This window comes from Apteryx mantelli, chromosome 2, assembly GCF_036417845.1.
Source record: "Apteryx mantelli isolate bAptMan1 chromosome 2, bAptMan1.hap1, whole genome shotgun sequence".
In the NCBI taxonomy this organism is placed as follows: Eukaryota; Metazoa; Chordata; class Aves; order Apterygiformes; family Apterygidae; genus Apteryx; species Apteryx mantelli.
In genome coordinates this window covers 51,077,572-51,092,646 of record NC_089979.1, presented here as the reverse complement: position 1 = coordinate 51,092,646, position 15,075 = coordinate 51,077,572, and the positions used below count along the sequence as shown (strand labels likewise).

At 44.0% G+C, this 15,075-nt stretch overlaps 1 protein-coding gene across 4 annotated transcripts in view; it reads left to right on the top strand.

The window, feature by feature from the left end:
• The first annotated feature begins 282 nt into the window (after positions 1 to 282).
• IMPACT (impact RWD domain protein) overlaps positions 283 to 15,075 on the top strand; it is a 28,435-nt gene continuing 13,642 nt past the window's right edge. The window contains exons 1-8 of one of the 4 annotated variants that reach the window (XM_067290620.1): positions 283 to 341; positions 1,342 to 1,470; positions 2,233 to 2,285; positions 3,291 to 3,353; positions 6,451 to 6,536; positions 13,190 to 13,318; positions 13,611 to 13,705; positions 14,739 to 14,798. In XM_067290620.1, coding sequence (XP_067146721.1) covers positions 306 to 341; positions 1,342 to 1,470; positions 2,233 to 2,285; positions 3,291 to 3,353; positions 6,451 to 6,536; positions 13,190 to 13,318; positions 13,611 to 13,705; positions 14,739 to 14,798 — 651 coding nt within the window. In that variant the 5' untranslated portion in view covers positions 283 to 305. Of the gene's footprint in view, positions 342 to 1,341; positions 1,471 to 2,232; positions 2,286 to 3,290; positions 3,354 to 6,450; positions 6,537 to 13,186; positions 13,319 to 13,610; positions 13,706 to 14,738; positions 14,799 to 15,075 lie in introns of all 4 variants that reach the window. The other 3 variants (XM_067290619.1, XM_067290622.1, XM_067290621.1) reach the window with 3 other exon arrangements.

Sequence of the window (15,075 nt, the reverse complement as noted above, 5' to 3'; positions counted from 1 at the left end):
GGCTCCCAGAGGCAACAGCAGGGCGCAGCAAGCACGCAGGCGGGCAGGGAAACGAGGAGCGGTACAAGCCGCGCACCAGGCCGACGCGCCGCCCTGTTGCTCCGCTGCTGCGGCCGGCGAATGCTGACGCAGCTCCCACTGACGCGCACTGCGCCCGCGCCCGCTGACCCGCCCCCCACGGGGAGGGGGTGCTGGCAGGGGGAAGGGCGGCCAGCTTCGCCGCCGCTACTGCGCAAACTCCGCCGCCGGCGCATGCGCACTATTGCTCCGCATCGCCCGCTGGCGGCCCCTTCCCTCAGGTACCGATGGCGGCGAGTGACCCGGAAACAGCCCAGCAGCAAGTGAGCGGCCGTGGGGGAGAAGAACGCGTGCGGGGATTGCGGGGATCAGCCAGGGTGTGGGAAGAGGGTCTGGCGGGGGCGGTGCAGCCCCGCCCCCTTCGTCATGGCGGGGGGCGGGGCCGGCACGTGGCGGGGCGCGCGGGGCGCGGGCAGCCCCCTGCCTGCCCCTCCCCCCCCCCCCAGACGGGCGCCCGGCGCTAACGGCCGCCAGCGGCCGCGCCAGCCCAGAGGGAAAGGGGGTAAAACGTGGGGAAATGCGGAGGTGTGAGATGGCTCTTACAGCGGCGATGGAGGAGCGGTGCCGCTTAGCATTCTCGCTGAGCTGGGCAGCGGCGTGCTCTGTCTTTCGGGGAAACCCTTGTGCTGTCAGTGTAAGCACTAAATCAAAATGAGTGGATTTAAGTAGCTTCTCAACAACCCCAAGTCCCGTGAGGAGCTTCTTGCCAGTAGGCCTTGATATTGCCCACACGACAGCTTGATTGTCTTTGCTCAGGCGCTGAGGGGTGACTATGATTTTGCACTGAAGATGTTGATTTCAGATTTTTAATAGATAGCATTGCAAGCAGCAAGAAATGTCTAGGTGGAATGTAGCTGCCCAATTTTTACTGGGATTTGCTGGATAATTTTACTCAGTCTTACACAGCAAAAGTTAGTGCTGAGTTCTGGATGTCTTTCTCCTCCTGGATGATGACCCAGCCAGGGGTTACACTGATTGGGAGCTGCAGGCATGTGTTGCAGCTGCTCCCTGAAGGACCTTGTCACTGCTGAGAGTTACAGATTATCCACAGAAACGTGAAAGACACTTGTGTGCGTGGGAGAACTGAGCAAAGTCTACTTACAGTGTGAACCTGCATTGGTGCCCCAGTATTTGTGGCCTTCTGGTAGAGTCAGCTGTAGTGAATCTTATCACATTTGTAAGTGAACTGTAGAGCAGCATGTCTTAAAATTGTGCTTGGCACACAAAATTATTATTGTTTACTTTGACATACCCTTTTTCTAGCTCGATGAAATTGAAGCCCTTTCATCCATATATGGTGAAGATTGGTGTGTTGTTGATGAAGATGAAAAAATCTATTGCATTAAGATCAGTGATTGTCTGGAGCAACCTAAATGGACCCTCTGTCTGCAGGTATAGTATTGTTAAAAGTTTGGCACAGAATATGCCACTGGACCCCCCCACGAAACCTTGTGCCTGCATGAAGCCCTTTTAAATAGGATCCAATATGGATCAACAAGCTTCTGGATCAGAATGCTTGATGGACTTCTCAGTGATGGTTCCTGTAACACATCAATGTGCTTGTAACATTTTATGTAACATTACACAGCCTAATTCCACACCTGTCAAAAACTAATTTCAGTGGTTTTCCCCAAGTCTCCTTTTTAAATTATTTTTTTAACATTGACTTTGCATAGGAGAACTGAGTGAACCAGCTGTGACCACTTCTAGACTTACTTTCTGTGAAGCCTGGAGACAAACTGAATTCAGATCAACTTAGCTGAGTAACTTACTACTGTGTGTTTACAGCACTGAAAACAATAGTTTTATTTAGAGGATGTAACACTGAAGTGCCTAATTACGGAAGTACAGAGCCCCTTAAATAAATCCAGCAGCCATGCATGTAGCTGCTTCCAAGTTTCTTCTGTGCTTTTGTTTGCATGACGTTTCATCCCCAAAGATTACACTGCGAAATATATTATTTGTACATATAACAGTTACTGGAATCCTAAATACAGACATAAAGGTTTTCTTCATTCTGTAACAACAAAGCCAACTATTTTCTTCATTTGGAACACTGATTGTTGCCCTAATGCTCCACATCAGAGTCTGTAAGTAAAGTTCAGGTAGTTGAGAGGAATAGTCCAGTGAATATTTACACCAAGTTTTTTTCAGGTAGTTTTGCCTCCAGGATATCCATCTGCAGAGCCACCTATTTATCAACTAAAGTAAGTGAAGTTTCTTGTCGAGTTTTTTTTCTTTTAAGTGTTTGTATCTCTTTTCTGAATTACCACCATTAATTGTTCAAAGTGTAAGTTGAAGTTCAGTTAAGATGACTCCTTGAATTAAAATATCCTGGGGATGAGGATGTTTCAAGCAAGAACGTTTACTCTTTCTCCCAACCCAGCCTCATGGAGCTCTCAATGACAATTCATTCTCTTCTCTCAGAACTCTTCTAATAAAAATGTTATTTTGTTGCAAGGCGGCAATATGGTGACTGCTGCTTGTCATGTTAGACAATGATGTCTCACTGTTTCCTTGAGTACCCCTCTTGTCTGGATCCTTCTTTCAGATTATAAGGCATGTTTTTTGTCTGAGCACTGACTCTTTTGGGATGGAACCAACGATACAAGCCATTTTACTCTTTTCCTTCCCTGCTGCTCACATGCCTTGGTTCCTGTTAGAAGGAAGTCCTGATATGTAAGTCAAAGGCAATGGAGATGTGCCAGCTGGATCCCTGATTCCAATGATAGAGGGACCAAGCCTGCATAGCATGATACAGAACATGTCTATCAGAGTTTTAGTTTATTGGCAAGACAATAGAAAATAGGGGTAGTAGACTTGAGACTAAGTATAGTTTAACATGAGACCAGGAGGATACCAGTACAGAACTGAAGGGTCACTGTAAAGGTAATAGGTGGTATGGGCCAGAAAAGAAAGCTAGTGATTCATAAGGTGACTCTGGAGTGACAATGGCCTACAATGAAAAATGAGTCCAGCTTTCTTACCTGAGGTGAGTGTAACCCCAAGGACCGAGTTTTGAAGGGAAACTAGATGCTCCTGGTTTTACCAAGATTTTTAAAACTGAAATCATGTTCAGCAGGAATGATTGACAAAATGTTACTTTTGTGTTTTCTGTTACATTTATTTTAAAATGAACGTTTGTTGAGCTCAGTAGAGATGCTGGAATCAGTGTATGGGCACCATTTTCATTGTATTTCTTTTCTTCCTAGTGCCTCTTGGCTTCGAGGACAGGATTATATGGAACTAGCAAATAGCTTGGAAGAAATATACATGTAAGTGATAGACAGTGGAATATATTAACAGGAGAAAATGGATTTCCAGTTTCATGTCATGCTCTATGTGTGTTTTAAGTACCCATGTTAGTGGTTACAAAATGATTGTTGCAACAGCCATACAAAAGTAAGTTTCTTTTATAAATCAGTCAAATATGCTCTATATTTATTATACTTAACATTTTGTGAGAACTAAGTACGAGATTTCTGCATCTGTTATGTATTTGGATATTAAACTGTAAGATGTGAAAATATTTGTTGATATCTTAGAGCAAAGAGGCAAAACAATTTTGCATTAAAAAGCAGTATTTCAGCTAAGGAATGAGTTGGTTTTTAAAGTAAATTAAACCATGTGTAGAATCTATTAACTATAAAGTAACAGAGACAGTTTATTATCACAGCATGCAGCAAACTTAGCAGCAACTCAGAGAATAAACATAACATTTAGAAATACTTAAATTATATGGTTTTGAAGTGCTGTGAAATTGGGGTAGTTACCATAGTAATTGTATATAGTTTATTTAATCCTTTTAGATGCCAAAGATAATATAGACTAAATGAAACTGAAATATGTCATAAGCGAGAATGGTTATGCCCAAAATACTGAAATCTGAACATAAGAAAAGTATTGTTTTTTAATGGCATACAATAAGGAAGGCGGTACTCTAACTTGGATGAGGGTTTTTTATCTAATTACCCTATTACCTTGGGTAACTGAGTTTCTTAATTAAGTAGCAGATAATTTAAGCAAACAAAATGGAAGTGTTAAAAATAGAAGAGGATGCTCAGTGAAAATTTATATGGGATCATATGAACCACAAGTATTCAGCGGTGCAGAAGGAACAGAGATTGACCTTAACTCTCTGTTCAGGCACCTGAGTTGTGGGAGTCTCTACCAAGGGTAGAGCTGCTGCAGGTTGTTCCTATACTTTGTCCTGAGCATCTGGAGCAAATTGCCACATGACAACTGTGGAGAGGAATAATGTACTTCTGAAGCACTCTTACTTGCAGCAGTCTTGTAGATTGTTAAGTTATGCTATTCAGGTCAGTCCCTGGGAGCTCTGTTTTGTCTATATCGTTTGCTGTTGAGAAGCTTCCCTGCTCTCCTGTCATTTTTACTTGTTCAGCAGAAAATGAATGTGTTTCTACTTTAGGCCCTACTGTGTTTCAAACAACGATCTCCAGTGTAATGTAACACTAACTCAGTTTAAACTAAGTGTCTCACTACTGCAGTAGTCACTGATGTGCACAGTATTCCTTGAAAGTCTTTGATCTATCAAAAGGTCTGGGTAATTATCTGGGTAATTATCAGGTAAACATAGGTACACTGCATGGTTTGCAGGTGCTTTTTTAGCAATTGTTTAAGCGATCTACTTGGCTTTTAATGCCTAAGGATCTAAACTACCTACCTTTTCCATCTAAAACAGTTCGAACTATACTGTTAGTCACTAGTCTGCATAATGAGGTGGGAAAAGCAGATAATTACAGATCACAAGTCAATTTGGGCAGACCCAAAGTACTTTAAAAAGTAACAAATATTTGGATTTTTTTTTTTAAGATATTCTCAAAGTAAAAATTTTATTCAGTGCAAAGCTTTTTTCAGGACTTAGATACCTAAGTGACAAGATAGAAAACAGCCTCGAAAGACCTTTAAGACTAAGTGTAACTTGCTAATAATAGGTGAAAGTTGAAACTGGGTTATAACTTTAGAAATTGCTAGTTACTTGTTCACAGCAGAGAAATCATATTCATTCTATCTCTCTCATTCCAGAGCATTTCCTAATAACAGCTCCATATTAAGAAATATGCTCTGAGATGGGAAATGGGAAATATATTTCAGAGAACTACTATGAAGTTTAATTCTTGATTCTGTAGTTAAAATGTCATAATTAAATGTAGTTCTTTGCGTATTGAAGTGGTGCTTCTATATGATAAGCAGCAGCATGAAGTAGGGCACTGACTTGTTCTGGAATCTGTCCAGATTTTGAGAGTCCAAATTTGACCTAGCTACAAGTTTATAACGTTCTTACTGTTCCTTGAATATTTTTCGTGAAATATGTATATCTGTTTGAATTTCTGATTTTGTTCAGCAATAGTGCTGTGCACAATTAGCAAAGTAAGCATTTAAAAATGTAATTTTGTCATTGATGTGTACTTATATGCTGCCCCAGATGGTGGCAGTAAGTATAAAATTATTAATGAGAAAGTGTGAGTTAGCTAAGGCTCTAAATCTTCGGTTTTGGTTTTGAGACAAACATGCACAACTCTCATCAAAATATTGTGAAGATTACTTTTCAGGACACTTTTAAATATATTTTGGGTTGTTTGGGTCCTGCTGTGCATGAAGGCAACATTACTTAGCTCTGAATATACACATAAAAAGTATATGTTTACACTGGTGCCGCCTAACTAAGGACTCCCAGACCTAAATCCTTGCTTCTCCTCCCCCTCCTATGGGACTGCTTCTCACCCAAACTAGCAAATCCATCCAGTGCTCCATTTGGTCTATTGCCACTGCCATACTATGCAGTCCACCAAACTCAACCCTAGATGTTTGTGTACTGAGTGCATGAGCAGGAAAAGAAGGGGCACCTTTCCAAGGAAGAGCCCCTGAAAACATAAAGGCGAAGACTCTCCTACAGCCACAGAGTGGCTGAAAGAGTTCACCACTGGCAGTACAATACTTTGTTATAGAAAGCAACTGACCTGAAGAAGGCTCTGAGGCTAGACACCCTGGCTTAGGATTCTTGCAAAAAGTTACTCAGTAGGGGAAACGAACAACTTACCCTTTTCTCAGTTGCTTTCACTTTCTTTTGTGGCCAGTTTCCATCAGTTGCCTGTTTTCCTCCATCATTGATGCTTTTAATGTCAAAGAAAGCCACAAAGACAGTACGTAATGATGCAGAAGTCAGCTGTTTCATACAGTGAACTACCTAAATAGACCTTTAAACAAGCCTGTCAAAACTCTTTATCACACTAGACTATAATGTTCTATTTTTGCATGTCTGAACTCTGCATGTTATTTAATGTAGATACTTTCCAAGTGAAATCTGCAAAAAAGAATTCTTATTCATTGTGAATTTTAAATGACTTCCAGACAGAACCTTGGTGAAAGTATTCTTTATTTATGGGTGGAGAAGATACGAGAAGTTCTGATAGAAAAGGCACAGTCATCAGATCCAGGTACTTAAGAAAATGGGTGTTGGGTTTTTTTTCTGTTTACCTCTGATTTAATTGCAAAGTAAGATTTCACTGTGACTTAAAGCTTTATTTCCAGTTTTGTATTGGATCTAGATAAAAGAAAACAGCAGTCTCTAATTTTATGGCTTATTGTTTTACCACAATGATTTCCCTTTTTAAAAAGCAATAGGAAAAAAAAAAAAGGAAGGGAGGATGTCAGTGAACTAGAACAAGGACATCAGTTCTCTTAGGAATTGAATTACTTCTGTGATAGTAGAGTTCAGTATGCAGGTACATCATGCATTGTCCTCTATTCTGCAGAGGAATCATTCATAGCAGTAGTTAACTTCTGGTGTTGAGTACACTCTTGGAAGATTGGCAGTAGCCTGAAGAGAAGACAAAATTCAGTGGAATATGCAGACAAATCATCGTATTCCATCTGAATTGCATTATACTATATTGGGATGAAAACATACATGATCACTAGAGTTGCAGTGATTCTTCTGCAGTTGCCAAGAGGTACATACTGTTGCTTACAGTGACAGAGTTTGTGTAAATTCACAGTCATTCTTTTGAAGAGCTTTTTTCTTTTGCATTAAAATGCCAGTCTATTAAATGCATGAGAGACGTACATACATCTCTCATGCACTTGTGGCAAAAGGAAACAAATATTTTTTTTTTGTGGTAAATGTTAGCTTAGTTCTGTGAGGAGTAAACGACTGAAGAGAAAAAACATGTATTTTCAGTGCTCCTTCATAGTAAGGTCTAGTTTTAGTATTTCATTAGACTGTGTGCATTTTGGTGCTACATCAAAAGAATTTAAAAAATCATTTCTCATTGACATGACTAAAGGAATAGATATGAAAGGGAAGGAATAGATATGAGCGCAGCTAACAGAGGCAGCGAACAGACGCAGCAGTTTGCGCAGCAGTGTTTGGGCTCTGACTAGAACTTGAGGATCTTGTTGGAAGTTGTGGGCTTTCTGAGGACCCCCGAGGAACTAGCAGGTGATTGCTGTGAACAGGAAAGGGGAAGCCAGGCAAGGATAACTGCAGGAGGCCTTGACTTCTCCTGGGAAAAGCTCGTGGGAAAAGCTCTAGCTAGGAGTGGCTGCTGCTAACGAGCTCTCTTGGTGCTCCTAACCAAAGAGAGTTGGGGCCTTTGATCCCAGTGGCCCTTGATTAGGGCGGTCAAGCACCCTCTTAGGCAGTGCTAGGGAGAGGCCTATATAAGAGCCAGGCCTAGAGCGCAGCTCCCAGAGCGCAGCTAACAGAGGCAGCGAACAGACGCAGCAGTTTGCGCAGCAGTGGTTGGGCTCTGACTAGAACTTGAGGATCTTGTGGAAGTTGTGGGCTTTCTGAGGACCCCCGAGGACCTAGAAGGTGATCGCTGTGAACAGGAAAGGGGAAGCTAGGCAAGGACAACTGCAGGAGGCCTTGACTTCTCCTGGGAAAAGCTCGTGGGAAAAGCTCCAGCTAGGAGTGGCTGCTGCTAACGAGCTCTCTGGGTTGCCCCTGACCAGAGGGGGTTGGGGCCTTTGATCCCAGTGGCCCTTGATTGGGCGGTCAAGCACCCTGTGAGTCAGTGCTAGGGAGAGGCCTATATAAGAGCCAGGCCTAGAGCGCAGCTCCCAGAGCGCAGCGAACAGAGGCAGCGAACAGACGCAGCAGTTTGCGCAGCAGTTCGCGCAGAAGGGCGTGCGAAGGGACGTGCGAAGGGACCTTCATTTCTGTTCCCTGCGGTGTACACTTCCCCAATATGGTCGTGACACGCCGCACAGCACGTTCCCCAGCGGCTGCTGGAGTTGCTGTGTCAGAGGCTTGGACCCAGACTGGCCCTCTGACAGTAGATGCAGCTCTACAGGTCTCAGGCTGCAGGGAGTGCTTGGGGCCTCTCCGGGAGGCCTGGGCTGGCAGCCAGCTCTCCTGCAGGAGGTGTGCTGCTGTTGACGAGTTGTGTCGTCAGGTAAGGGAGTTACGGGAGGAGGTCAGTAGGCTGCGCAGCATCCGAGAAGCAGAGCAAGAGATAGACAGGGTATTCTCGGAGACTGTGCAGCTTCGGGAGTCCCAACCCCCTGCAGCAGTGGAGTTGCCAGAGGGCTCTGTGCCGTGTGAAATGGTACATCATAACATCATAGAAGAAGGCTGGAAACTGGTCACTGCTCGTGGGAGGAGAAAGGCTCCTACTCCTCCCGAAGACCTGAAGCTGAAGAACAGGTTTAGTGCCCTCCAGGATGAGGAGGAGATGGGCATGGCTGCCAGGGAAGTAACCGGGACAACAGACCCTGTGCCCTGCCGGAACACCCGGAAAAAGCGGCGGGTGATTGTTGTGGGGGACTCCCTGCTACAGGGGACGGAGGCATCTATCTGCCGACCTGACCTCTTGTCTAGAGAGGTTTGCGGCCTGCCGGGGGCTCGTGTGAGAGATGTCATGCAAAGACTGCCAAGGCTCATCCATTCTTCGGACTATTACCCACTGCTGCTCTTCCATGTGGGTGCCAATGACACCAAGGGCAAACTGCAGACCATCAAGCAGGATTTCAGAGCTCTGGGGATGGTGGTCAAGGGTCTGGGAGCCCAGGTCATCTTCTCCTCAATCCTGCCAGTGAGGGGGATGGATGAGAGGAGGAGGAGACGGACTTTCCAGGTTAACGACTGGCTGCGCCGCTGGTGTTGGCAACAGGGTTTTGGTTTCTACGACCATGGGACCCTGTTTGAAGATCAACAACTGATGGCGAGAGATGGGATCCACCTCACGAGGCGGGGCACGCGGGTCTTTGCCAACAGGTTGGCCAACCTGGTAAGGAGGGCTTTAAACTAGGAAAGATGGGGGAAGGGGAGAGTTATAGTGACAGGGTAGTTGGCAAAAGACTGCTCAAGTCAGGATGCCTCCAACAGGTGAATGCAGCCAGGGAAGTGCGCATGGGATGTGGCTATGGAGGACCCTCTTGTATCCCTCCTGGGAAACCTGCATGCTCGATCACCTCCCTGAAATGCCTGTACACCAATGCACGCAGCTTGGGGAACAAACAGGAAGAACTAGAGATGTGTGTGCGGTCGCAGGGCCATGATCTCATTGCCATTACAGAGACATGGTGGGATAGCTCGCATGACTGGAGTGCTGTCATGGATGGCTACGTACTTTTTAGGAAAGACAGGCCAGGAAAGCGAGGTGGTGGAGTTGCTCTTTATGTGAGAGAGCAACTGGAATGTATTGAGCTGTGCCTAGGGGTGGATGAAGAGCGAGTCGAGAGCTTATGGGTAAGGATCAAAGGGCAGGCTAATAGAGGTGACACTGTTGTGGGTGTTTACTACAGGCCACCTGATCAGGAAGAGGAAGTGGATGAGGCCTTCTACAGACAGCTGGAAGTAGCCTCACAATCCCAGGCCCTGGTTCTCATGGGGGACTTCAACCACCCTGATATCTGCTGGAAAGACAACACAGCTAGGCACAAACAGTCCTGGAGATTCCTGCAGAGCATTGGTGACAACTTCTTGACCCAGGTGGTGGAGGAGCCAACAAGGAGAGGTGTGCTGCTGGACCTCGTACTAACAAACAAAGAAGGACTGGTGGAAGATGTGAAGGTTGGGGGCTGCCTTGGCTGCAGTGACCATGAGATGGTGGAGTTCAGGATCCTGCGAGGAGGCAGCAGGGCACCAAGTAGGATCGCAACCCTGGACTTCAGGAGAGCAAACTTTGTCCTCTTCAGGGACCTACTTGGAGGAATCCCATGGGTGAGGGCCCTGGAAGGAAGGAGTGTTCAAGAGAGTTGGTTAATATTCAAACATCACTTCCTCCAGGCTCAAGAGCGGTGCATCCCTATGAGCAAGAAGTCAAGCAAAGGAGGCAGGAGACCTGCATGGATGAGCAAGGAGCTCCTGGCAAAACTCAACCAGAAGAAGGAAGTCTACAGAAAGTGGAAAGGGGGACAGGCCACTTGGGATGAATACAGGAATGTTGTCAGAGTATGCAGGGATGCGACGAGGAAGGCTAAGGCCCGTTTGGAATTAAATCTGGCTAGAGATGTCAAGGACAACAAGAAGGGCTTCTTCAAATACATCAGCAGCAAGAGGAAGACTAGGGAAAACGTGGGCCCTTTGCTGAATGGGGTGGGTGCCCTGGTGACGAAGGATGCAGAGAAGGCAGAGTTACTGAATGCCTTCTTTGCTTCAGTCTTTACTGCTCAGGCCAGCCCTCAGGAGCCCCAGACCCTGGAGGCAAGAGAGAAAGTCTGGAGAGAGGAAGACTTTCCCTTGGTGGAGGAGGAGTGGGTTAGAGATCATTTAAGCAAACTTGACACCCACAAATCCATGGGCCCTGATGGGATGCACCCACGAGTGCTGAGGGAGCTGGCGGATGTTATTGCTAAGCCACTCTCCATCATCTTTGAAAGGTCATGGAGAACAGGAGAGGTGCCCGAGGACTGGAAGAAAGCCAATGTCACCCCAGTCTTCAAAAAGGGCAAGAAGGAGGACCCAGGGAACTACAGGCCAGTCAGCCTCACCTCCATCCCTGGAAAGGTGATGGAGCAGCTCATCCTGGAAGCCATCTCCACGCATGTGGAGGAAAAGAAGGTGATCAGGAATAGTCAGCATGGCTTCACCAAGGGGAAATCCTGCTTAACCAATCTGATAGCCTTCTATGATGGGATGACTGGCTGGGTAGATGAGGGGAGAGCAGTGGATGTTGTCTACCTAGACTTCAGCAAGGCTTTTGACACTGTCTCCCATAGCATCCTCATAGACAAGCTCAGGAAGTGTGGGTTAGATGAGTGGACAGTGAGGTGGATTGAGAACTGGCTGAATGGCAGAGCTCAGAGAGTTGTGATCAGTGGTACAGAGTCTAGTTGGAGGCCTGTAGCTAGCGGTGTCCCCCAGGGGTCAGTACTGGGTCCAGTCTTGTTCAACTTCTTCATCAATGACCTGGATGAAGGCACAGAGTGCACACTCAGCAAGTTTGCTGATGATACAAAACTGGGAGGAGTGGCCGATACGCCAGAGGGCTGTGCTGCCATTCAGAGAGACTTGGACAGGCTGGAGAGGTGGGCAGAGAGGAACCTCATGAAATTCAACAAAGGGAAGTGCAGGGTCCTGCACCTGGGGAGGAATAACCCCATGCAGCAGTACAGGTTGGGGGTTGACCTGCTGGAAAGCAGCTCTGCTGAGAAGGACCTGGGAGTGCTGGTGGACACCAAGTTAAGTATGAGGCAGCAATGTGCCCTTGTGGCCAAGAAGGCCAATGGTATCCTGGGCTGCATCAGAAAGAGTGTTGCCAGCAGGTCGAGGGAGGTGATTCTCCCCCTCTACTCAGCCCTGGTGAGGCCACATCTGGAGTACTGCGTCCAGTTCTGGGCTCCCCAGTACAAGAGGGATGTGGCACTACTGGAGCAAGTGCAGCGAAGGGCCACAAAGATGATTAGGGGACTGGAGCATCTCTCTTATGAGGAAAGGCTGAGAGAGCTTGGCCTGTTTAGCTTGGAGAAGAGAAGGCTGAGAGGAGATCTTATCAATGTGTATAAGTATCTGAAGGGAGGGTGTCGAGAGGATGGGGCCAGACTCTTTTCAGTGGTGCCGAGCGACAGGACGCGAGGCAATGGGCACAAACTGAAACACAGACACTTCCATCTGAACATGAGGAAAAACTTTTTCACTGTGAGGGTGACAGAGCACTGGAACAGGTTGCCCCGAGAGGTGGTGGAGTCTCCTTCTCTGGAGATATTCAAAATGCGCCTGGATGCGATCCTGTGCAATGTGCTCTAGGTGACCCTGCTTGAGCAGGGGGGTTGGACTAGATGATCTCCAGAGGTCCCTTCCAACCTCAGTGATTCTGTGATTCTGTGATTCTGTGAAAAAGTGAAAATTTTAGTGACAATATTGGAAGTTTGTTGGGTATTTGGACCCTATGGCTTCTACTTCAACTAATAATTTTTCTAGACCTTTTTAGCATGCTGTATTGCACCTCTTCTTTTTTATTGGAAAACACCTGTGTTACAAAAACTGCATCATCACCGCGTCATAGGCCCTCTAAATAAATAACTAGATTGTTATATACTAACTTGTCTGTGTGGTAGACTCCCTCTAAATCCAGTTGCCTGAGTAATGGAAGTGTATGATATTTATGCTTTTGCTATTGACTGTTATTTTCCATATGTCCTTTGCATGAAGAAAAATACGACTGCAGGACTCCCAGAGCAGTTGAAAAATGTCCAGAGAGATGTTTCAAATTTAATGATTTTATAACCTCATTAAGTAGCATTGAACCATAGCTTTACATTTTTCCAGAAATGACCAACAAATGACTGAACCTCTCTGAACTGAGACTATTTTGTTCTCTAAATTCAGATTAGATTAACAGTAGCATTGGAAACATTTAATGGAAAATGTAAACATTGATGTTCTTTTTGTCTTAGAAATAGTGTTAATTAGTATTAAAGCGGAAGGTATTATGTAATTGATTGCACATGGATCCCATACCATGAGTGTTCTGTTCCTAATTCCAGGCAAGATTTTAGCTAATGCTGGACTGAACATTTCTGATTTTGCAGTAATTAATATTATTATTCTACATTTTATAATTTGAGGAAAAACAACTGGAAATGCTGTATTAATTATCTTCCAAAAAATGTCTAATAAATTCTACTACATACATGTTAGCAGAACCAGATAATAAGAAAACCAGTGAAGAAGTTGATGAAGATAATGAAGATGATTTTCTCCTGGACTATCAGCCAGTTCAGGAAGATTCAGTTAAAATGTTGAATTTTATTACATCTGAAAGCCAAGAAGGTAAGAATATTTCCTTGTTAATTCTGATTAGATAGTTTAGAAAAGACAGGCCTTAAGTTTCTGTTTTTACTTAGCTTTTGAGTAATGCAAATTAATAACATTAAAAATTACAATAAAGATTAATAACTGTTACAGAAAAACTACATATTTTTGGTGGTTCTATATGTGAGCTTGTATACTTAACTTTAACTAGTCCCTTTTTTAAAGTTAAGACATTCTTTACTTATGTAGCCATATATATTGTTTCAGTATCCTAAAAAGAAAGAAACATTTCCTTGTTTGTGTTCTGTAGATGAAGAACTGCCATCAATACATCATGGAAACCCAATCACAGACCGAAGGAGTACCTTCCAGGCACATCTGGCTCCTGTGGTGACACTTCAACAAGTTAGTAGAGATTGAGGGACAGACTCTTACAGGTTTTTTGTCTATGCTTTGACAAAACACTACTGAAATACTTGGAATTAGCTGCATATTTCTTTCTTTTTTTATATCTTTGTGTGCTAACATTGTGCGAGTACTCATCAGCTATCTGCTTTCATTATCAGCTAAATAATTACTCTGCAATGCTTCCCAGTAGTTTTCCAGTTTTATTGTTGAAGTGGGTTGGTATTGCTATTTCTTTCTCTTAAGTGCCATAGATGTAAGAGAGAGAATAAGAACACTGATATTTGCCTTTTGGATGCTGATAGTTTGTCATATGATATTTGGAAGCTACTGAGTCTGCCATATGCTGCTTGGAAAATGAATTAAAATGATTTTATAAATGTTTTCTCCAGAAAGAAATTCTATAGAAAAATAAAACTGGTTAAAATGCATAAGCAAATCTTCATCTAGAAATAAGTGAGAGGGGTAAGCATGGTTATACAGTTGTATTTGTCTACAGTCAGTAGGAGTATCATACTAGTTCACATCAATCAGTGCAGCTGTCTCTGATATGGACAAGTAGTGGCTGTATACCCAGGTAGGCTGGCCATATTTTGTTTCCCATCATACATCCCATCTTTCAGCCATTTAACCCAAGGCAAAGAAGGTATCCTTGTGTTTAATACTTCTGATTTTTCTTTTTTTTTTTGTTGTTTAGGGAAATTGTCTTGCTTTTTTGAACTAGAATTAACTTTTGGAATCCACAACATCATATGAAAATATACCTTCCTGTGTTTACTGTGATCAGTCCATCATAATTTCATTTGTTGTCCCCTTAGTTTCTGTAGCATGACAAACAGTAAATACTAATTACCTCTTACTTCTTCTATATAGTTGAATTTTATAGACATCTGTCATATTTTATAGACTTTACTTTTCTGTTTTCCAGGCCTAAGAGCCATGGTCTATTTTGATTCTTCTTATGTGGAGGTGATTCTGTACGCATATTTTTTTTTATTTCCCTTCTACTTATATTTTCTATGTTCTTTCTGAGATGCAGTCCAGAACTCTACACAACATTCAAGATGCAATCACACCAAGGACTTGGAGTGATGTAAAGTTTGCTGTTTTCCATGTTCTTTTCCTAGTAATACCTTTCAGTTTGCTTGTTTGGCCTCTGCTGAGCACTGATCTGTTATTTTCACAGAAATGTCTTCTATAACCCCAAGATCTCTTTCTGAGTGCTAATAACTAGTTTGGAGTTGCTTTTACATCACTTAGTCACCTTGCATTCCTCTGCTCTGCTGTAGAAGCAATTTTAACTGGTAGGTTAGATACCTTAGTCACAGTTTGATAGCTTCATACTCAAATTCCTTTTAAATAAAAATACG